At 48.8% G+C, this 23,032-nt stretch overlaps 1 protein-coding gene and 1 long non-coding RNA gene across 22 annotated transcripts in view; one reads left to right on the top strand and one right to left on the bottom strand.

The window, feature by feature from the left end:
* Nucleotides 1-10,175, top strand: part of LOC106998966 (uncharacterized) — a 34,014-nt gene extending 23,839 nt beyond the window's left edge. The window contains exon 3 of the long non-coding RNA XR_013394889.1: nt 10,042-10,175. This is a non-coding gene — a long non-coding RNA (uncharacterized LOC106998966). The remainder of the gene's footprint in view (nt 1-10,041) is intronic.
* Nucleotides 6,660-22,786, bottom strand: SLC4A9 (solute carrier family 4 member 9). Of its 21 annotated transcripts, none has more exons than XM_077937114.1 (22): nt 22,360-22,786; nt 21,847-22,085; nt 21,453-21,566; nt 20,960-21,015; nt 20,649-20,806; nt 20,288-20,375; nt 19,748-19,902; nt 19,265-19,381; nt 18,919-19,093; nt 18,632-18,765; nt 18,198-18,460; nt 17,243-17,301; nt 16,800-16,988; nt 16,557-16,670; nt 15,237-15,398; nt 14,921-15,099; nt 13,841-13,913; nt 10,634-10,702; nt 10,173-10,346; nt 9,407-9,562; nt 8,938-9,036; nt 6,660-7,032 (listed from the first exon to the last, which is right to left on the bottom strand). In XM_077937114.1, the coding sequence occupies exons 1-21, from the start codon at nt 22,659-22,661 to the stop codon at nt 8,983-8,985; spliced, it is 3,030 nt and encodes a 1,009-aa protein (XP_077793240.1). In that variant the 5' UTR covers nt 22,662-22,786; the 3' UTR covers nt 6,660-7,032; nt 8,938-8,982. The 21 variants fall into 21 exon arrangements, with proteins under 21 accessions (XP_077793240.1, XP_014996509.3, XP_077793243.1 ...); XM_015141023.3 differs by having other exon boundaries at nt 21,847-22,007; XM_077937117.1 differs by having other exon boundaries at nt 6,660-6,975; nt 21,847-22,007.
* Nucleotides 22,787-23,032: the final 246 nt, after the last annotated feature.

Genomic DNA, 23,032 nt, shown 5'->3' with positions numbered 1-23,032 from the left:
CAGGCTGGAGTGCAGTGGTGCAATCATAGCTCACTATAGCTTCAAACTCCTGGGCTCAAGTGATCCTCCCACCTTAGAGCACCCCTTCCCCCATCCCCACCCCCGCCCCAAGTAGCTGGGACTACAGTATGTGCCACCACATCCAGCTAATTTTTTATGTTTTTTTTTTTTAGTGACAGGGTCTCACTATATTGCTCAGGCTGGTCTTGAACTCCTGAGGGCTCAAGTGATCCTCCCCACTCAGCTACCCAAAATGCTGGGATTATACACATGAGGCACTGTGTCCAGCCAGGGTTTTTCTTTATAATATTGAAAAAAGGGTTGGCACAATTTCCATTTCTGACATCGTATGGATTATAATTTCTGAACAATCTTCCCCAAAAAAACAACTAAAATGATAGGTTAAATATAATTTTTAACTTTATTTATTTTTTTTTTTTTTGAGACGGAGTCTCGCTCTGTCGCCCAGGCTGGAGTGCAGTGGCCGGATCTCAGCTCACTGCAAGCTCCACCTCCCGGGTTCACGCCATTCTCCTGCCTCAGCCTCCCGAGTAGCTGGGACTACAGGCGCCCGCCACCTCGCCCGGCTAGTTTTTTGTATTTTTTTAGTAGAGACGGGGTTTCACCGTGTTAGCCAGGATGGTCTCGATCTCCTGACCTCGTGATCCGCCCGTCTCGGCCTCCCAAAGTGCTGGGATTACAGGCTTGAGCCACCGCGCCCGGCCAATTTTTAACTTTAAAATTCATAATGAGATGACACAGAAAGTTAGAATGACCCCAAGACAAACTAACCAAAAACAATTCTCCTTGAAACATTTTCTTAAGTCCTGGTTTTGATTCCATATCACTGGCCACTCCTCAGTCTTCTCCTTTCCTGGTTGCTCCTCTACCTCTTAACCTTTTAACAGTGAAGAGTTCTAAGGCTTGGTCCTTGGATCTCTTCTCTGATTGTACTTCCTTGGCAATCTTATATAGTCTGTGTTTTCAATATAATTTGTACTCTAATTAAATTATAAATTTTATCTCTGACTCAGATTTCCTTGTGTACTTCAGATTTGCATGTCCAGCTGCCTATTTGACATCTTTACTTGATTGTCTAAAAGGCATCATACGGCCAGGCACAGTGGCTCATGCCTGTAATCCCAACACTTTGGGAGGCTGAGATGAGTGGATCTCTTTGAGGTCAGGAGTTCGAGACCAGCCTGGCCAACATGGTGAAGCCCTGTCTCTACTAAATAAATAAATAAATGGCATCATAATGCCCAAATATAAACTCAAGTCAATGGCAATTCCATTCTTCCTGTTGCTGAGACCCAAAACACTGGAGTCATCTTTAACCTCCCTTTTTCTTATATCCCAATCAAGTAAAGGGAGGAAAGTGGAAAAGAAAAAGAAAAAGGACAAAAATAGCTCGATCCATCTAAAATAAGGTAAGAAAAGGAGAAAAGAGGAACAGAAAAATAGGAAATAAAAAAGCAAATAAAACAAAATCAAATATATTAGTAATTACTCTAAATGTAAATTTACTAAATTTTCTAGCTAAAAGATGGATTGTCAAATTGGATTTAAAAACAAAAAACCTGGCCAGGCATGGTGGCTGGTGCCTGTAATCCCAGCACTTTTATAGGCCAAGGCAGGAGGATTGCTTGAGCCCAGGAGTTTGTGACCAACCTGGGCAACATAGTGAGACCCCATCTCTACAAAAATTTTTAAAAAGTAGTCAAGCATGGTGGCATGCACCTGTGCTCCCAGTTACTCAGGAGGCTGAGGTGGGAGGATCACTTGAGCTGAGGAGTTTGAGGCTGCAGTGAGCCATATTTGTGCTACTGCACTTCAGGCTGTGTGACAGGTGAGATCCTATCTCAAAAAAAAAAAAAAAAAAAAAAATTAGCTTGGCATGGTGGTGCATGCCTGTAATACCAGCTACTTGGGAGGCTGAAGCAGGAGAATCACTTGAGAATCACTTGAACCCAGGAGGCGGAGGTTACAGTGAGCTGAGATTGCGCCATTGCACTCCAGCCTGGACAACAAGAGCAAAACTTTGTCTCAAATTAATTGATTAATTAAAAAAAATCATGGGCCATTGCAGTGGTTCACACCTATAATCTCAGCACTTTGGGAGGCCAAGGCAGGAGGATCACTTGAGGTCAGGAGTTTGAGACCAGACTCAAACTGGTCTCAACATAGTGAGACCCTGTCTCTACAAAAATTAAGAAAAAATAAATAGGCCGGGCGCGGTGGCTCAAGCCTGTAATCCCAGCACTTTGGGAGGCCGAGACGGGCGGATCACGAGGTCAGGAGATCGAGACCATCCTGGCTGACACGGTGAAACCCCATCTCTACTAAAAAATACAAAAAAAACTAGCCGGGCGAGGTGGCGGGCGCCTGTAGTCCCAGCTACTCAGGAGGCTGAGGCAGGAGAATGGCGTGAACCCGGGAGGCAGAGCTTGCAGTGAGCCGAGATCTGGCCACTGCACTCCAGCCTGGGTGGCAGAGCGAGACTCCGTCTCAAAAAAAAAAAAAAAAAAAAAAAAAAAAAAAAAAAAAAAAAAAAAAGAAAAAATAAATAAGCAGAGTGGCCAGGCACGATAGCTTACGCCTGTAATCTCAGCACTGTGGGAGGCCGAGGCGGCCGGATTACCTGAGCTCAGGAGTTTGAAACCACCCTGGGCAACATGGTGAAACCCCATCTCTACTAAAATGCAAAAAAATTAGATGGGCATGGTGGTGCGCACCTGTAATCCCAGCTACTCAGGAGGCTGAGGCGGGAGAATCGCTTGAACCCAGGAGTTGGAGATTGCAGTGAGCCAAGAATGCACCACTGCACTCCACGCCAGCTTGGGTGACAGAGTGAGACTCTGTCTCAAATAAATAAATAAATAAATAAATAAATAAATAAATAAGCAGGGCATGGAGGTGTGTGCTTGTAGTCCAAGCTACTCAGGAGGCTGAGGCAGGGGGATCTCTTCAGCTCAGGAGGTTGAGGCTGCAGTGAGCCCAAGATTGTGCCACTGTGCTCCAGCCTGGGTGACAGAGAGACCTTGCCTCTAAAGAAATTTTTATATAAAATAAAAATAAATACAAAAAAAACTAAATCTGACCACATCATGATTACAAAAGATACAAGTAAAATATAAGAACACAGAAAGACTAAAATTCAAAGAATGTGAATACATAATATAGGAAAATTCTAATCACAGGAAAGCTAATTTAACTATATTTCTAGCAGACAAAATAATTTTTAAGCAGAAAGAATTACTAATCACTACAAAATAAAATCTTTACAAAATAATAAAAGGATCAATTAACCAGGAAGATATAACAATTCTAAACTAGAAAGCACTCAAAACACAGCATTTAAAAATACATAAAAACAAAAATTGACAATTCTTCAAAGAGATAGTGACAAATTCATTATCATAATAGGTTTATTAAAATACCTTCCCCAGTACTTACTAGTTCAAACAGGCCAAAGAAAGCCATGCCATATATAGAACATCTTGAACAGCACAATTGGTAGGCTGGCCTAATAGAAATAGAAAATTGGAGGGCCGGGCACGGTGGCTCACACCTATAATTCCAGCACTTTGGGAGGCCAAGGCAGGCAGATGACCTGAGGTCAGGAGTTCAAGAGCAGCCTGGCCAACACGGTGAAATCCTGTCTGTAGTAAAAATACAAAAATTAGCCAGGCATGATGGCAGGCACCTGTAATCTCAGCTACTCCAGAGGCTGAGGCAGGAGAATCGCTTGAACCCAGGAGGTGGAGGTTGCAGTGAGCCGAGATCGCTCCATTGCACTCCAGCCTAGGGGACAAGAGTGAGACTTCATCTCAAAAGAAAAGAGAAAATTGGAGAATAAGCATTATTTTCAAGTATACATGGAACATTTACAAAAATTAATAACATTCCAGGCCATAAAGTTAGCCTCATAAGTATCTAACCGATAGTTTTTTTGTTTTTGTTTTTTTTTGTTTTGTTTTTTTTTTGTTTTTGAGACGGACTCTTGCTCTGTCCCCCAGGCTGGAGTGCAGTGGCGTGATCTCTGCTCACTGCAAGCTCTGCCTCCCGGGTTCACACCATTCTCCTGCCTCAGCCTTCCGAGTAGCTAGGACTACAGGCGCCCATTACCACGCCCAGCTAATTTTTTGTATTTTTAGTAGCCAGGATAGTCTTGATCTCCTGACCTCGTGATCTGCCTGCCTTGGCCTCTCAAAGTGCTGGGATTACAGGCGTGAGCCACCGTGCCCGGCCTCCTCATATCTAAATGAAATTAAGTTAGAAATCAGTTACAAAAAGATAAAGGAAAAAAAAGTTTGGAAAATTTTTAAATGCACTTTTCAACAACTTGTGAATCAGAGGAGAAATCAGTAGAAATTAGAAAATTCTTAGAATAAATAAATGGTAATGAGAATATTATATATCAAAACCTGTAAGATACAAGTAGTACTTAGGAGGAAATTCGTAACAGTAGTGTTTACATTAGGAAACAAATAAGGCTGAAAATAAGGAAATAAGAAATTAGAAAAACAGGCCGGGCGCGGTGGCTCACGCCTGTAATCCCAGCACTTTGGGAGGCCGAGATGGGCGGATCACGAGGTCAGGAGATCAAGACCATTCTGGCTAACAAGGTGAAACCCCGTCTCTACTAAAAATACAAAAAAAAAAAAAAAAACATAGCCGGGCGTAGTGGCGGGCGCCTGTAGTCCCAGCTACTTGGGAGGCTGAGGGAGGAGAATGGCATGAACCCGGGAGGCGAAGCTTGCAGTGAGCCGAGATTGTGCCACTGCACTCCAGCCTGGGCGACTGAGCAAGACTCCATCTCAAAAAAAAAAAAAAAAAAGAGATTAGAAAAACAGCAATAAACATAAAGAAAACAGAAGGAAGAAAATAAAGAGCAGAAATTAATGAAGTAGAGAAACATTCAGTAGAGAAGATCAACAAAGCCAAAAGTTAGTTATTTAAAAAGACTAATAAAATAGCCTTGCCGGGCGCAGTGGCTCACGCCCGTAATCCCAGCACTTTGGGAGGCCGAGGCGGGTGGATCATGAGGTCAGGAGTTCAAGACCAGCCTGGCCAACATAGTGAAACCCTGTCTCTACTAAAAAATACAAAAATTAGCCAAGCGTAGTGGTGGGCGCCTGTAGTCCCAGCTACTTGGGAGGCTGAGGGAGGAGAATGGTGTGAACCGGGGAGACAGAGCTTGCAGTGAGCCGTGATAGCATCACTGCACTCCAGCCTGAGCGACAGAGTGAGACTCCGTCTCAAAAATAAATAAATAAATAAATAATAAATAATAAAAATTTTAAAAATAAAATAGCCTAACTTGCAAGAGTAACCAAGAATCAAAAACAGAGAGAAATAAGAAAACCATAACTAAATATGCTACAGATATTAAGCAGGTAAGAGTTATAATAACTTTATGTCAATAAATATGAAAAATTAGATAAAATCAATAGATTCCCAGAAAAATACAATTCACCAAAGATGGCTGAAGAAGAAATAAAGAGCCTGAAAATTTAAAAATTTTAATCAACTTAAACTTTCCACAAAGCAACCTCTAGGCCCCAATGGCTTCACCAGTGAATTCTTTGAGTCAATAGAAAACTGGATAATTGAATTGTGGTAGAGTTATACACTGGAGTGCTACCTAGCAATGAAAACAAACTACAGCTACATGCATCAACATGATTTTTGTTTGTTTGTTTGTTTGTTTGTTTTTGAGACAGTCTTGTTCTGTTGCCCAGGCTAGAGTGTGCAGTGGCGTGATCTTGGCTCACTGCAACCTCTGTCTCCCGGTTCAAGCTATTCTCCTGCCTCAGCCTCCCAAGTAGCTGGGATCACAGACATGTGCCACCATGCCAGGCTAATTTTTATATTTTTAGTAGAGACGAGGTTTTGCCATGTTGGCCAGGCTGGTCTGAAACTCCTGACCTCAAGTGATCCACCCACCTCGGCCTCCCAAAGTGCTGGGATTACAGGTGTGAGCCACCATGCCCAGCCCAAGATTTTTTTTTTTCTTGCTTTTTTTTTGAGATAGAGTCTCACTATGTTGCCCAGGCTGGAATGCAGTGGTGCAATCTTGGCTCACTGCAACCTATGCCTCCCCGGTTCAAGTGATTCTTCTGCCTCAGCTTCCTCAGTAGCTGAGATTACAGGTGCGCGCCACCACACCTAGTTAATTTTTGTATTTTTAGTAGAGATGGGGTGTTACTGTGTTGGTCAGGCTGGTCTTGAACTCCTGATCTCGTGATCCAGGAGTGAGCCACTGCGCCCGGCTTTTCTTGTTTCTTTTTTTTTTCTTTTTTTTTTTTTTAATTTGAGACAGGTTCTTGCTCTGTTCCCAAGTCTGGAGTGCAGTGGCATGATCATGGCTCACTGCAGCCTCGACCTCCTGGGCTCAAGTGATCCTCCAGGCTCAAGTGATCGATCCTCCTGCCTCAACCTCCTGAGTAGCTGGGACCACAGGCATGCACCACCACACCTAGCTAATTTTTTTTGTTTTGTGTGTGTGTGGAAACAAGGTTTCACTCTGTTGTTCAAGCTGCTCTGGAACTCCTGGGCTCAAGCAATCCTCCCACCTCAGCCTCCCAAAGTGCTAGGACTACAGGCATGTGCCACCACACCCAGCCAAAAATTATTTTTATATGTGTAAAAAGCTATTTCAAACTGACAAATATTTATTCTGGAAAGACTGGTTTTTTTCTTTTTGCAAGCTGAAAAGAGTTCCCTGATGGCCCTTAGATTCTGTAAAAGAGAATCTGGGAGGACAGAAAGTTCAAAATGTGAAGCACTTCATGGCTCAGGACCTTTTAATGAGTAGAGAGTGAATGGGGCCTGATCCGTCCCTCTGGCTCACCAGCCTTTCCTAAATGCACAGCAAACATGCTTGCTTCCTGCCACTTTCCACCCTCAGGTCAGGAGGTAACTGAGGTATTGGCAGCTGCCCTTCAGTCCTTCCCCAAGCCGACTGAGCATCTGGAAGTTAAGCCAAAGGCCAAAAGTGTCCTGACTTCCTGAATAAGCACCTGTGAACTAAGAGAAGACATGGTGAGGCCAAAGCAAGTGCTCAGGGGACATACTACTGCAAAGAACAGAGCAAAAAGAATGATAAGAGATAAGGAGCGCCCAGGAGATCTTGTTCAGGGCCAGCCAGTGAATTCCCCTTTCTCTCTCCAGTCCCCCAAATTTCCCATTGCAAGTGTCAGAGGCTCTTAGGTGCTTCTTTTTGTTTGAGATGGAGTTTCGCTCATGTTGCCCAGGCCTGAGTGCAATGGTGCAATCTCGGCTCACTGCAACCTCTGCCTCCCGGGTTCAGGCAATCCTCGTCTCCAGTAGCTGAGATTACAGGTGTCCGCCACCACGCCCGCCTAATTTTTGTATTTTTAGTAGAGACAGGGTTTCACCATGTTGGCCAGGCTGATCTCGAACTCCTGACCTCAACTGATTCATCTGCCTCGGCCTCCCAAAGTGCCAGAATTACAGGCGTGAGCCACCGCATCCGGCCTGGCTCTTAGGCTCTTGGGCTTGGAGAAGCATGAAGATGAGGGTGTTCTATGGCCCAAAAGAGAGATTTTTGGTTTTGATTTTTTTTTTTTTTTTTTTTTTTTTTTTGAGACGGAGTCTCACTCTGTCGCCCAGGCTGGAGTGCAGTGGCACAATCTTGGCTCACTGCAACCTCTGAAACTCCACCTCCCGGGTTCAAGTGATTCTCCTGCCTCAGCCTCTTACGGGCATGCACCACCACACCCAGCTAATTTTAGTATTTTTAGTAAAGACGGAGTTTCACTATGTTGGCCAGGCTGGTCTCAAACTCCTGAACTCAGGTGATCTACCCACCTCTGCCTCCCAAAGTGCTGGGATTACAGGCGTGAACCACTGTACTCGGCCCCAAAAGAGAGTTCAGCTTTTTAAGGGTAACCAGTTCCAGGCTTTTGTACATGCTGTGGCCTTGCTTAGAATATTTTCCTTCCATCTAGTCCTGGCTTGCTCCTTTAAAACGTTTTTTTTTTAGAGACAGGATCTCACTATGTTGCCCAGGCTGGAGTGCAGTGGCTATTCACAGTCGTGATTATTGCACACTACAGCTTAAAGTCCTGGACTCTTGACTCAGCCTCCCTAGTAGCTGGGACTACAATTGTGTGCTGCTGTGCCTAGCTGCCTGGCTAGCTTCTATTCATTATTTGGATTTCAAATTATGGACCATTTCCTCGTAGAAATGGAACACCCACCACCCAACCACCACCACCCCACCTTCACCAACTCTCACCACTCCACCTTACTGTTCTCTAAGAAGAGGTTAGAAGCCCTGCTCCCATGCCATGCCCTGTTCTTCCCTTATCAGCACTATCCCACTCTAACAGTTGTCTGTTTATTTGTCTACTTTCCCACTGGGATTTAAGTTTCCTGAGGTCAGGGACCATGACTGTCTTACTATTTCTACCACCAAGATACTACATGACAGGTACTCAGAAAATGCTTGATATATGGATGAATAAAATAAAGGAATGGCAGAGAGGACAAGTGATAGAGATTTCCTCCACAAGTCTAGAGTGTGGGTCTCAGCAGCCTAAGAGAGGAGCCTTCCAAGCAAGGGAAAGGAACACTAGGCTTTCTCCTCCCTTCCTCTCCTTCCCACTCCTTCCCATTCTTTTGCCAGGGCACCGCCCCTCACAACATCCATCTCCACTTCTCATTTGGTGTGAGATTGAACTCTCTCTACTGACCAAACTTCAGAACCACAGGGAGCCAAGCCTAGGCACCCTTGCCAGTTATTCTTCGCTAGGAAGAGACCCTTCTATACCCCAGCACCCCCAGTCTAGGATTCGTAAGGGACTGGAGTAAGGAGAAAACAGGGCTGGTCAACACACTGGAGAGTTCCAAGTTCTAAGCCCACACCTCCCATCCTCAACATCAGGAGCACTTCCCTCACATCCTCACCTCATGCTGTTTCCTGGGGTCTCCACTCCCAGACTCCTACTCCAGCTAATTCACAGAAATGTTGATTTCTGGAGCCTTTGGCTGATACATCAGCTCTGACTGTGGAAGACAGATCCCAAGATGGATTGAGAATAGATAGAAAGACAGATAGTGAGAGACAACATAGAGGAAGGGACCCACTGACCGGATATAAACCCACAGTGAGACAAAACAAAGATCAGAGTTGAGAAAGACAGCCCACTTGAGCTGAAGCCTCAGCCCTTTCCACCCACATCAAGGGCCCCTGTCCTGTGAAGAAAGATTTCCTTCACCCCTTCGGTCTGCCTATGTGTCCATACACAGCTAAGGGAAATGACTGTTGATCAGATCTGCAGGCTTAATGGAGATATTATTTAGGGACAGCTCCTGGACAAGAACGCTCTCCCAAACCCCGACACATTCTCCTGAGAGGACCCAGCCTGGAGCTCACATCTTCACTGTCACTTCCACTGAACGAGTGTTCTGGCTCCAGCCCCTTCTCAGGGATGCTTCTCTCCTCCTCTGGCATCAGCTCATCCAGCCAGAGGAGTTCCTGTGGTGAGAAGACCCTCTCCAGGGCCTTTCGGACCCCCACAAGGCCCAACAACTGCAGGAACAGAAACATGGCCCAGGCCTGTCAGCAACATCAGTAGGAACATTAATAATAACACTTCTTGAGCACTTCCTATGTGCTAGGCATTGTATATCAGTTTCACTGAATGCTAGCACATTCCTATGAGGTAGAATAATTATTCCCATCGTACAGAGAAGGAAACTGAGACCCCGAGTGATTAGTTACTTCCCAGAGGTCACACATCTGGGATATAGTAAGCAGATTGGTTCTACTGCAAAGCCTATGACTCTTAACTTCCTCAATAAGAACAAGGCCAGAAGCCACCTATGTTATCACCTCACTGAGTAATAAAAGTGTCACCATTTCCTCTACCAAGACCTTAGATTTCTTCTGGGTTTTATGTTCTTACCTGTGGCTGATCACTCCAAAGAGGTTGGGAAAAGAGGTGAATCAGGTATCCCAGGACTAGCCCATACATAGGTATCACTCTGCCATCTTTTTCTTTGTCTTAGGATTCCCAACCAGGGAGAGCCACAGCGAGTGAGAGGGGAGATTCTTCCTCTCGTGGAGGCCTTGGCCACCCTTCCAGGCTCAGAGTCTCCCAAGACCCTCCAGGACACAGCCCAACCCTGCCTCAGGTTACCATGAGGGGGAAGATGATGGCTGCAGGGGTAGACTTGATTATCCAAAGTAGCCCCAGACAGACAAGCTGGATGGCTGTGAAGAGATGGACCCTGGTCAGAGGCACATGCCTCAAGAGTAGCAGGTCTGGCTGGTGTTTTGCTGGCATCAACAACAGCTTCACTCTCTTAGTGAACTAGGGGAACGAGAGGAAGAGAAAAGCAGGGCACTCAGGTAGCCTGACAGGAGGGTGTTACTGATAGCTATCGTAGCCCAGCACTGGGAGCAGGCGGGAAGCATGGCAGCTGAGTCCCTGAGCCCAGGAGAGACAGAAAAAAGAGAGTAAGAGGGGAATTCTCAAGTGTAGACAGGAGATGCCAGCAGAAAAGAAAAAAGGAGTGGGGTTGCTAGGTAATTTTGTTCTTTTTTGTTTCTCTTTTTATTCTTTTTTTTTCTTTTGTTAGGTGATTTTAATGGGCTCACCTGAATGCTGCTAAGTGCTGCCACCCCCATATACAGGAAGATGCCATAGAGCACAGGCATTGGGATGAACTGGTAGAAAGAAGCAGAGAGTTAGCAAAGCTTACCTCTGCCGACCTCCCAGATGCCCCAGGATGCCTAGATGTCCTAGATCCCTCTAGCATCTAGCATCTAGGTCTGCCCAGGCCTTGCCTTTCCTTTCACACTTTTCTTTTTTTTTTTTTTTTGAGACGGAGTCTCCCTCTGTCGCCCAGGCTGGAGTGCAGTGGCGGGATCTCAGCTCACTGCAAACTCCGCCTCCAGGGTTTACGCCATTCTCCTGCCTCAGCCTCCCGAGTGGCTGGGACTATAGGCGCCCACCACCTCGCCCAGCTAGTTTTTTGTATTTTTTAGTAGAGACGGGGTTTCACCGTATTAGCCAGGATGGTCTCGATCTCCTGACCTTGTGATCCACCCGTCTCGGCCTCCCAAATTGCTGGGATTACAGGCTTGAGCCACCGCGCCCGGCCCCTTTCACACTTTTCATGCCTGATCTGATTGAATCCTCAAATCAATCAGATGAAGTAAATGTTATTATTGCCTCATTTTACAGATTGGGAAATTGAATTTCAGAGGAACTAAGTAACTTTGTCCATTACTTGACCTACCACTCCAATCTTATCTATCACATTTCCCTCTGTTCTTTATGCACCCACTATACTAACTGCTTTTCCTTCCCTCAACATGCCCAAGTTTGTGCCTACCCCTTGCAAAGCCTTTTACTTTGCTATTCCCTCCACCTAAAATGCTCTTCCTCCAGACTTTCTCATGACCAGTTTATTCTTATTACTCATGCCTCATCTCATGACACCCTGAAAGGTCTTCATTGACTTTTTAACTTCAGGCCCAATCTAAAGTAGCCCCTGGCACTCTTAATCATCTTATCTTCTTCTATTTTTCATAGAAGTTATCACTATCTAAAGTTATCCTATTTTCTTGTTTTAATTTTTTTTCTTTCTTTCTTTTTTTTTTTTTTTGAGATGGAGTTTTGCTCTTTCACCCAGGCTGAAGTGAAGTGGCTTGATCTCAGCTCACTGCAACCTCTACCCACCAGGCTCAAGTGATTCTCATACCTCAGCCTCCCACGTAGCTGGGATTATAGGCACCTGCCACCACGCCCGGTTAACTTTTATATTTTTAGTAGAGACAGGGTTTTGCCATGTTGGCCAGGCTAGTCTCGAACTCCTGACCTCAGGTGATCCACCCGCCTCGGCCTCCCAAAGTGCTGGGATTATAGGCGTGAGCCACCATGCCTGGCCTCCTGTTTTAACTTTTAAAAATCTTTCTCTGGCCGGGTGCGGTGGCTCACGCCTGTAATCCCAGTACTTTGGGAGGCCGAGGTGGGCGGATCACGAGGTCAGGAGATCAAAACCATCCTGGCGAACACGGTGAAACCCCATCTCTACTAAAAATACAAAAAAATTAGCCGGGTGTGGTGGTGGGCGCCTGTAGTCCCAGCTTCTAGGGAGGCTGAGGCAGGAGAATGGCGTGAACCTGGGAGGCGGCGGAGCTTGCAGTGAGCCGAGATCGTGCCACTGCACTCCAGCCTGGGCGACAGAGCGAGACTCCGTCTCAAAAAAAAAAACAAACCTTTCTCCTTTCACCAGATTGCAAGGTTGGAAAAATGATTTCTTTTGACTACCATTATATCCCCAGTACCTAGAACAGTGCTTGGTATATGGGTTTTTGTTTGTTTTTTGTTTCGGGTTTTCTGTTTTTTGGGTTTTTTTGTTTGTTTGTTTTCTTTTGTTTTTTGAGACAAGATCTCACTCTGCCCAGGCTGGAGTACAGTGTCACAAACCTGGCTCATTGCAGTCTAGACCTCCTGGGCTCAGTGATGCTCCCACCTTAGCCTCCCAAGTAGCTGGGACTACAGGTGCACACCACCACGCCCAGCTAACTTTTGTGTTTTTTGTAGAGATGGGATTTCGCCATGTTGCACAGGCTGGTCTCAAACTCCTGAGCTCAAGCAATCCGCCCACCTCGGCCTCCCAAAGTACTGGGATTACAGGTGTGAGCCACCACACCCAGCCTAGCATATGGTTTATGCTCTGTAAATGTCTGTGAATGAGAGTCACCCAGTTAGTAAGTGGCTGATCCAGTCCATCTGGCTCTTTCCGTACTCTACTCTCACCCAGCTTCCATGACCTTTCCCTTCCCTAACCTCTTGTCATCCTGCCAGTGACTCTTGTCTGACATTCTCCACACCCTCCTTGACTGCTTTGCTGTCTTGGCTTGTTAAGCCTTTCTGCTATTACTTGTTACTTAATTTTTGCTCGTGTGTGTGTTGCTGGTAGGGGCTTAGTTCCATATTTCTTTTCAATATTCCCCCGACCCCTACTTCTCCCACATGCCTAGCAGTCTCGCATATGGCAAATATTCTATATATCTCTGGTGAAGGAGAAGTGAAGGCTTTTTGCCTCAGAGTTTTTCTGGGGTCCCTTTTTTTTTTTTTTTTTTTTTGAGACAGTCTTGCTCTTGTCATCCAGTGATCACCACTCACTGCACTCTCAAATGCCTGGGCTCAAGTGATCCTTCCACCTCAGGCACACACCACCATGCCCAGCTACCTTTTTTATTTTTTGTAGAGACAGGGTCTCCTTATGTTGCCCAAGTAGGTGTCAAACTTCTGCACTCAAGTGATCCTCCCACCTCAGCCTCCCAAAGTGCTGGAATTACAGGCATGAGCCACCGCACCTGGCCTGATCATACTCTTAGTCTGATCTTACTCTTAGTCTTACCTGATCATACTCTTAGTCTCAGGTTTGTTGATATTTGTATGATCTTACCTGATCATACTCTTAGTCTCAGGTTTGTTGGGAGGCTACAGCAAGGGTAGCACTTAGACCCTAGGGGATGGTGGTGGCACACCCACACCTTGCTCCACTGGGTAAAAAGCCCATTGGATAAGAGTTTGGGTTCTCAGACAGATCTGAAAAACTGGCTCTTTTGATGGGCTCTTGCAAGTTACTTTGCCTCTTTAACCTTCGGCTGCCTCATTTGTAAGGTACATATTCCTTTCAGGGTTAATGTGAGGATTAAATGAGACCATGTATGGAGAATACTTAACAGAGCACCTGGCGCACTGTAAGTGTTCAACTAGTGTCAGTTCTTGCTGTGCTCCTATTATTACTGCACTGACCCTGATCCTGGCTTGTATAACAAAGGTACCTTGAGCACAGGTGCCAGGAAGATGGAGGCTCCTGTAAGGATGAACACCACCAGGCCTGTCAGCCTCTGCTCCCTGTGGGGAGAGGGAAGAGTTAGGTGAGGTCTGGGAGAGTCCCTGGGGTACCCAGACTGGAGATCCTGGCTGAACACCAGTACAGACCCTAGCAGCAAGAGGAAACTAGAGGAATACCCCAGTAGGTCACCTGGAGGGATGAGCCCTTAGCTTGATGTGAAAAATTGGTGGAGAGGAAGGGGCAGAGCACTTCAAGGTAAGAGTCCCAGACCTCTCCATCAATTCAAGTTCACAGTTGCTCTTCATTTTTATTTTGATGGAAAATTAGCAATGTTTACACTGCCATAAAGACTTACATTTCAGGCCGGGCATGGTGGCTCAAGCCTGTAATCCCAGCACTTTGGGAGGCCGAGACGGGCGGATCACGAGTTCAGGAGATCAAGACCATCCTGTCTAACACGGTGAAACCCCGTCTCTACTAAAATACAAAAAATATTAGCCGGGCGAGGTGGCGGGCGCCTGTACTCCCAGCTACTCGGGAGGCTGAGGCAGGAGAATGGCGTGAACCCGGGAGGCGGGGCTTGCAGTGAGCTGAGATCCGGCCACTGCACACCAGCCTGGGCAACAGAGCCAGACTCCGTCTCAAAAAAAAAAAAAAAAAAAAAAAAGACTTACATTTCACAATTTATAAAGTTGATTTCATATACTTTAGATACTTAGACTGTGTTTCCAACGGTTCCAAAATTGTTTTTATGATGGATTCCTTTGTAACTTCTACATTGAGTGAGGATTATTAGGTGGCACCTGACCCTCCACTTCAGCCCTGGCTGCCTCTACCTTTGCATTGATGATGCTCCTCTTGAGGGCCCTCCCAGTCCCCATGGCTGAGAGAAGAGAGGGGAAGATCTGACTTACCCATCTCAGACCCCAGAACTCACTCATTGTGCCACTGTAGTGCTTGTAGGACACCAGTTTAGAATTAAAGCTGCCCAAATAACTCTGCCATGTTCCCCATTGCCCTACCTTGCAGCCCACCTCTTACTCCGCTTCCTAAATACTGCCCTTACCTGATACCCAGGAAGTTGGGGAGCTCCCCAGGGGCACAGGCTCTGCTCTCTCTCCGAAGACTGTCCATGTGAGCCAGGGAGATGACAGTGGCTGAGACATACCAAGGCAGTCCAAGCACTGATGTGAGTAGCATCAGCACAGCCACACAGAAGAGGTCCAGGTGGAAGCCAGCTCCCTTCTGCAGGTAGTGGTGGGGGCAATGAGGATGAAGCTAGCCCAGGCCCTGGCCCTCTGTCCTCTGAGGTAGGATGGGGGAGCGTAGACTACCCTGGAGCTTCTGTCCCTTGGTCTAGGGCCTTGCCCAGCAGTCCTTACCTGCAGTCTGTATTCCACGCGGTTGAGGATGACCGCTGTGATCTGTTGGTCCATGAAGATGAGGATAGACAGCAGCAGGGCAGGCAGGGCAGCTGCCACACTCCACCACCACGGGTTGGTTCCAAAAGGTGACACCAGCCAGCCACGCCCAGGGAGTGTGGGCTGGGGGAGGGCATTTCATGGACAGGTTGGAGAGGGTCTCCCAAGAGCATCTCACCTGCACACCTCAACCTTGGCATTCTTCCACAACCTGCTCCCACCCCAAGACACTAGATGCTAGTGGGGTGTGTGTGCACAGCTGGTTCAAAGCATCCCAGTGCCTTAAAAGACAGCAGATGGAAGGAGACCAGCCCTGAGGTCAGGCTGGAACCAGGGGCTCTGGACTTTGGTTCAGGGTCCCTCCCTCCCTGGAAGAGAAGGAGGTGGCAGATGTGGCCTGCACATACTTCTTGATGTACAGAGCCCTGCTCCCTAGAGATCCCTCTTCCCCTATCCTGGGTGGGGCAACTCAGGCTCAGACCTGCCTTGATCTGAGGCAGGGACAGAGCTGGGTGTGTCTGCGTCAGCTCTGATTACAAGCATATGTGTAGGGGAGGGGGCCCCAGTTGCTGCCCCAGTTGGAGTCCTCCCTGCTCTCCTGTCTTGGAGGAATTCGGAGAGGAGGTCTCCAAATGCACAGGCAAAGTCTAGAAATCAGTGCTAAGCCTTGTCTACACACTGTCATGCCCTGGAAAGGGAGTTCCAGCTTTCCTGGATCAGAGTAGGCAATAAGGGGTGCAAAGAAGAGAGTGAGGAGTAGTGGGGTGGGCAGGGCCATGCCAAGGGTGGGGCAATCCCATAACAATAATAGCTAACATTTATTGAGGACTTGGTGTGTGCCAGGCATGTGGTAAGTGCTTTCCATTGTGATCTTCTGTAAACTCAAAACAATCTACGGAATAGGAACTATTGTCATTTTATTATTTCCATTTTATAGATGAAGAAATTGAGGCTTAGAAATGTGCATTAACTTGCCTGATGCATAGCTGGGAAGTGGAAGAACTGGAACTCAAACCCAGGGCTGGCTGATCAGAACCCATTCTCTTAACCCATACCCTATAATAATAGCTACCGTGTATTCTCTGTACTCACGTGTCTGCTGCAGTACTTCACTGAATCCTCACGACAACACTGTGAGGCCATTATTATTACTATCTCTAGTTTATGAGTGAAGAAAGAAGCTTAGAGAAGAGAAGTGTGGGAATTATGCATTTTCCTTTCCCATGGTCTGCTGGCCCTGCTTTCCCCTATGGCCCCCCAACCCTATTCTCTGGCTCTCACCTTGAACTCTCTGGGCACCATGAGCTTTGGTGTGGCTAGGCCCAGGAAAGCATCAAGGCCACAGCCCAGCAGGATGGCCAGGACTGAGGAGAAGTCGCTGAGCCCTTTGCGCACCTGGCACACAGTGGACACTCAGTCAGGTCCAGACCTGCCATCCCTCTTTTTCCATACCACTTCCCACTTACAGATAGGACCCAAAGCTTAGAGTCAGGCCTCTCCCACAAAAAGAAAGGTGACACTCACCACAGAGGGGAAGAAGCGGCTGGTCTTTACACACTTGAGGGCCATAGCAAAGAAGAAAGAAGTAAGGAAGAGGAGAAGGGAGAAGAAGGCAATGTCTGGGACTGTATGACAGCCAGGGCCACGAGGCTGGCCTCCCTGCTGGGTACACTCAGGTGGCGGCAGCAAGGATGCATTGATCAGGCCTAGGTCCTGTACACAGGAGGGTCGAGGTGGGGTTACAGGCAATGGAGTAAATGTCCTGCTCTCCCAGACCCACTTTAAAGGAGGAGGGACCCACAGAGATACCAAAGGCCCAGGATGGGAAGTTCCCAGCTGTAGGAAATGGCTAAGCCACACTCACCTATGAAGGTTTCCTTAACCTATGGGTAGGAAGAGCTAGGAACCACCGACTGCCTTGGTCTCCACCCTTTCCTTCCTAGAACCTCCCAGGAGCAGTCCCTCACCATGCTTACGATGTCGTCTCTGTCTTTTGGCCTTGTCCTTATCCATTGAGAGTCATTTCCTGGGAAGCAGAGAATAATTCAGATGTATGTTCCCTCCCCTGGGAGCCTTCTCCAGCCCCATAAAATTCTAATCTGATGGGTCCAGCTGAACCAGAGTTCTTAATTGTGACTCATCTGTCTGCTGACTCTATCACTACCAAGTGTGTACTGCTCAGGACATTGTCTCATGCCCTCATCCTCTCAAATTCTCTACCCATCTGCATCCCGTGTACCAAGCACTGGACCTGGCCACAGCAAATGCTCGGCAAATGTTGACAGAATAAAGAAGTATACAAATCTGTGTGTTTCCACCAGGGCTAGAACTGGTCTTGTTCATGCCTAGCACTGATAGAAGAACATGTAGAGAGGCCATTTCTTCCCAGTCCTGGTGTTGCCTTCCATGTGGAGGGATATATGCAAGTGTAATACTCTAAGCCTCTCTCCACCTGGCCGGCCACTCTCACCCAGAAGAGCAGTGATGTATTTGATTGGTGATTTCAGGAAATGAAGCTGGGCATACCTGGCCCTGCCCCTTTCTCTCCCCTCACTCGAGTATAAGCTGCCTGTTTGATGTATGTGTTTAGCTCTGCTTCCCTGGGGCAAGATAGTCTCAAACCAGTGCTTCCATGACTGGTGGGTAAGTCTATTCAATTTTGGCTTCATTATTAGGAAGCCCATTCACCCATAGATATAACCCATGTTCCTCTATCAGTGTTGTTAGAAAGGAAGACGATATTGGGCCTTCTGTTGTCTTACTTCTCAATTGATTCAGAACCAGAGTGGAAATAGTACTGCCAGTTATTGGGAAGTATGCAGCATTTTGCTGAACTTAACCAGGGGGGATAGTAAGGGTGCAACCCCTCCCCTTCCCTACATCCTTCTTCACCTGACCAAGGTCTCTGTTTCCCTTACCCACCTCCTGGGCCTGGGTATTGGCAGAGGCACCCGTAGGTAGAGGACCCAGGCTTCTGGATAGGATAGGTATGGGTCAAGTTCAGCATTTTGCCCACAGCATCGTAGATGAAGATGAGGCTGATGAGGGCACAGAAACCTTCCTCAGTGAAGCGGGTGAAGTAGCGCACCAGAACACTGGCCTCTGTGGCCACCAGCACCAGGCAAAAGGTAGCCACCCAGATGCCCACCCATAGGCGGAAGGGCAGGTAGTCCAGGCTGTAATCTCTGTGGGGATGAGAGACAGGAAGGCTTAGCAGGGCTGTCTGCTTCCCACTAAACCCAGGTCAGGTATCCCTCAACCCAAACAGATAGCTCCCACCCTCTCCTATTCACCCAGCCAGGAGCAGACTGACCATGGCACTAGTGAGGATCTGGTGATGGGAGTAGCTCTCCTACCTGCTGAAAGAGAAGAGCAGGCGCTCAAAGACCAGCACCGGCCCAGTGCTGCTCAGGATGGTGAGGGGCTGGCCTGCCATCAGGCAGAAGGCAGCTCCTGCCACTGCTGTGCCCAGGAAACTTTCCAGCACTCCCTGAAAGCCAACAGGGGCTCAGCAGAGGACCCTGAAGTCCTCAGGACAGGAGCCCAAGCTTTGGGAGAGCCTCCTTAACTTACCCATAGTCCCAGGGGAAGGGAAGGACTAGGAGACACCAAGGCTTGTGCCTGCCCCCTGGGCCCTACCCACCTGGGCACCATCAGTGGCATCTCCCAGCAGACCCCCGAAAGTGATGGCGTTAGTGACAGTGGCCAGGTAAATGTAGAGTACCGCCGAGAAGCATTGGAGATGCAGCGCGTCCAAGAAATCGCTGGGGTACCATGGGGCCTTCCTGCGCACGTCCTGGATAAGGCCCCCAAACAGCCTCCCGTCCGAGGGTCGTCAGTGATCCAGGTTTTCACACTCCACACCCACATCCCCGCTACTTTCCCTGTGGCCGGGTGAGCCCCTCCCACAGTGAGCACACACCTCAGTTTCCCTGTGACTCCTCCCCTCCCCAGGTCACCTACCCTTGCTTCCTCCCAGCTCGCCTCACCTGCCAGTCCGCTGCAACTCCTGGCTGGGTGCGTGCAGCCCATGGCGGTGCCTGTCCTCAGCCGAGGTCAGGCGCGGGCCGGAGGGACCTCTGATCTCCCGCTGTTGCGAGGGAAGCCTGAGGAGGAGGGGAACCCGAGGTTGGCTAAGGATCTCCAACCGGTCCGGACTCGGCCCAGAGCTGGTGGCGCCCTGCCCCCTGGCGGCTGCTCTTGTCTCTGCTGGCGAGGGGACCATGGCGACACAGGGGCCTCAAGAAGGTCCAGGTCATATTGCGACCTGTAGAAAGCCAGGCTGGGGCAGGGAAGGTTTTGTTCAGGTCTCTTAGCGAGAGAAGTCCAGCAGAACTCCGAGTTAGGTCTGCCTGACTCCAAAACCAAAGATAGGTCCCTATCTCTTTCCTGGGACCTCACCCCCGTCAACAATGGAATCAGACCCAGGGCCTATGGGCAGGAATCTGTATGGGATGATAGCTCCCAGGTACCTTTTGTGCTGAGATGGCAGACATTTGGGCGGGGGAATCCGGGCTGTTGGGTCCCACCGACCCCGGGGAAGCACTGTCACCTCCTCTAGGAACGCATCCAGGGCTGCCAGAAGGTCATGAAGGTTGCTGGCCCGACGAACTGACCACTGGAATTGCTGAGGATGGGGACACAGAATGGGTGGTAAGTGCAAATCTGGTCTCTTACATGCATTTTCATAGTGTCAAAACTAGACACAAGTCACAGAGGCAGACAAGTCATTCACACATTCCTTTATGCATGCATTAATTCATTCATTCAGTGGGTATCTATTGAATGCCTATAGTGTGCCAGCACTCAGCCAGTAATGGGGCTGCACTAGGAGACAAGGAAACTTCAGTCTCATTGCTCACTCTGCCTCATTGCTGTACTTAGGCACACATACCGAGTCCACATACTCACACAAACCCATGCATGCATGCATGTGTGCACATACACACAGGCATGTGCGCGTGAGTGCGTGCGCACGTGCGCGCGCACACACACACACCTGCTTAGCTTACCGGGTCACTGAGGAGGACAGCTGCTGCCCGTCCCATCTCATGGTAGCCCTTTCCCAGCATAGGGGGGCCCAGGAGAAGGCAGAAAAACCTGAGGAAGGAACCAGGCCCCAGAGATTCACAGGCTGCTTTCCCACAGGGCAGCCCTGGCCTCTGATGCTCAGCTCTGACCTATCAGCTCCCATAAACACACTCATTTGCACACCTACCATGCAGTTCTGACCCCTACTCTCTCCCCAGACCCCTGAGCACCATCCTCCCCACAGCCTTAGAGAATCAGACTGAGACCCTCCTTCCCCTCCCCAGTAAAGACCCTTCTGGGCTCTGGGATCCCAGACTCCCACTCACTCCCAAGTAGCCTTACCTGCTTGGGAGGGACACCTCAGTAAGGGACCCCAGTACCACAGGATCCCGCAGTCGAACAAAGGCTCCCAGTGGCTGTGCCAGGAAGCCCAGCTCCCCTGCCAGCACAGTCCCTGCCTCGGCTCCTGGAGGCAGCTTCTGTCTCAGGGGGTTCTGATACTGGATGGGGGTTCAAGGAGACACAGAGTATGAAAGGTTATTTGGGGAGGATAAGATCTCAACTGATGAGAAATCCAGTGGAGAGTAGACTTTTGTTAATTTCTAACCCCTCTCCCAGCCACTGGAAAGGGACCCCAAGGAAGGGCCACAAACCTGTTCCCTCAGGGGGGCTTCCTCATTGTCAGAAGCCTTTCTTGGATGAGTAGAGCCTACAAAACAGGATTATGCAGTGATTAAGACCACAGGCTTTGGGGTGGATCCACCAGGATTCCCTAATTACTTTTGCCACTGACAAGCTGTAAGAATTAGAGTACACCCTTCTCCACTCTGAGCCTCAGTTTTTTCATCACTAAAATGGGGATAATTGTGGTACTATTTACAGGGTGGTTGTGAAGATCAAATGAAATACTGCGTGTAAAGCTCTTGGCATAGTGCCTGCCAAGTACATCTCTTCACAGAGCTCTCTTACGATTCTAGCCCCCTGAATCTTCTCCCCACAACATTACCACAAGTTTCCTCTTGATCATGAGTCCTGGCTTGGAGCCTGAACTAAGCCTGGGCTACTTCTAGCCCTGGAAGGTGCAGGGGAGATCTGAGACCCTGCCACACCAGGGTCTTGGTCCTGGGCCCAGGGAGGGGCTCTCACCCCAGCAGGGCCTGGTGCCTGTGGTCTGGTTGTAATGCTGGGGTCTCTGCAGCAGCAAGGCCTGCAGCTGCCCTCTCAGCTCTGGGCTCAGCGACTCCACCCTGGTCACCTGCTCTGGAGAACGGATTGGGGGTTATCTCCTTCCTGAGAGTTCCCTGCCCCACACTCTTCCCCTTCTCCCTCTGCCCAGACCCCTTTCCCTTCTGGGAGTCTCAGAATGCCAGGGCCAATGAACTTGCTCCTCCACCCTGCTTTTCCATGTCCACCTGTGACAAGGGTAGGCAATCCTAGGAGGGGTAGAGGTGGGCTCTGGAAGATTCCAAGACTTTGGAGGGGAAATCCTGGGGAAAAGGCATGGCTACCCAGGCCCTTCCTGCAAAGGCTCCCAGCCTACCCACAAGCTCCAGGAGGCTCTGAGCTGGGCAGTCCAGCAGTACAAGGCCCTCGGCCAGCAGGCTGCGGAGCTTCTGGAGGCTGGGCAGTGCCAGGGTGGGCACATGAGGGGCACTCCACCGGCCTGCAGCCACCTCCAACTTCTCCTCAAACAGTACCCACCTGTGATGAAGGTGGGTAGAGGTAGACAGTGTTATTGGGGGCATTTCTCCCATGTCCAGGAGCAGAGATGCAGAGGAGCTAGGGAAGGCAAGGCAATGAGGGTGTCCTGGGCCCAGTGGTGTGAAGTGTTCCCCCCACCCCTGGCAGTCACCCTTCATCTTGGGTCTTGGGGATCTCAAAACTAGACTGCAGAAGAGGCTGGGCATCATGGAAGGTAAGACCCTGAAATAAGGGAACACAGCTGGGAAAATCCTAATTTGGGGCAGCCCCACAGGAAGCACTGGGGGGCATATAGGAGGCTCCAGCTGGGGAAGGGGAAGGATCCCACAGAACTGGCCTGCATCCAACTTACCTGCCTGTCTCTCTCCACTCCAGTGCCTGGGGCCAGCCCAGCAGCTCATTCAGCTGAATGAAGAGCAGAGGGTCTTTGCGTACTCCCAGTTCCTTGCTCTCTGTGTCTGAGGGGCCATCAGGGCTGGGGCTGGTGCCAGGGCCAGGGTTGCTGTCCAGCTCCCCTGAAGGAATATTTCTAGGAGCACTGGAGGCTTCAAACTCCTCCTGGCCTGGCAGCTTCATTTCCATGAGGCTTGCACAGAATCTCGGAACCAGTACCGTCTGAGGTTCTGAAGCCAGGGGCCCTCTGACTGGCTGCATTTATAATGCATCCCCCACTGCAGCACACACAACACAAACAGAACAAGGCCTGCTGACTCTAGAGCCTACCGGTCATCTACTCTCCTACTTGCTTCCCCCACCCCCTGCTGGCATAAGAGTATTTGTAAGACCAGCCTGGCCTTTCCCAGACTCTCCAGAAATGCCCAACCTGGGGCCAAAATGTGTATGTGCATTTCCTGAGTTATCAGGTCTGATCCCACTGTGTTTTATGTAAAGAAACAGGAGTAAATGATTGGCCTGGGCCTGAGGACTTGGTACCTCCAGATTTTGCTGCCCCCTCACTTGTATCAAATATAAACACCAAACACCCAGGACTGTTTTGGGTGTCACCAACACACCCCTGGGGCCAC

This window comes from Macaca mulatta, chromosome 6 (assembly GCF_049350105.2).
Source record: "Macaca mulatta isolate MMU2019108-1 chromosome 6, T2T-MMU8v2.0, whole genome shotgun sequence".
Classification (NCBI taxonomy): domain Eukaryota; kingdom Metazoa; phylum Chordata; class Mammalia; order Primates; family Cercopithecidae; genus Macaca; species Macaca mulatta.
The sequence above is the reverse complement of the archived record's forward strand: the minus strand, read 5'-3'. Positions and strand labels throughout refer to the sequence as shown.

Bases quoted from the DNA above. Each gene is read 5' to 3' on its own strand.
- SLC4A9 (XM_077937111.1), bottom strand. From the start codon at position 22,408: ATGAGCTGCTGGGCTGGCCCCAGGCACTGGAGTGGAGAGAGACAGGCA. The intron at 21,016-21,452 runs GTGAGAGCCCCT...CCTGTTTTGTAG, and splicing joins AGGCACCAGGCCCTGCTGGG to GCTCTACTCATCCAAGAAAG. The intron at 20,807-20,959 runs GTTTGTGGCCCT...ACCCCCATCCAG, and splicing joins AAGCCCCCCTGAGGGAACAG to TATCAGAACCCCCTGAGACA.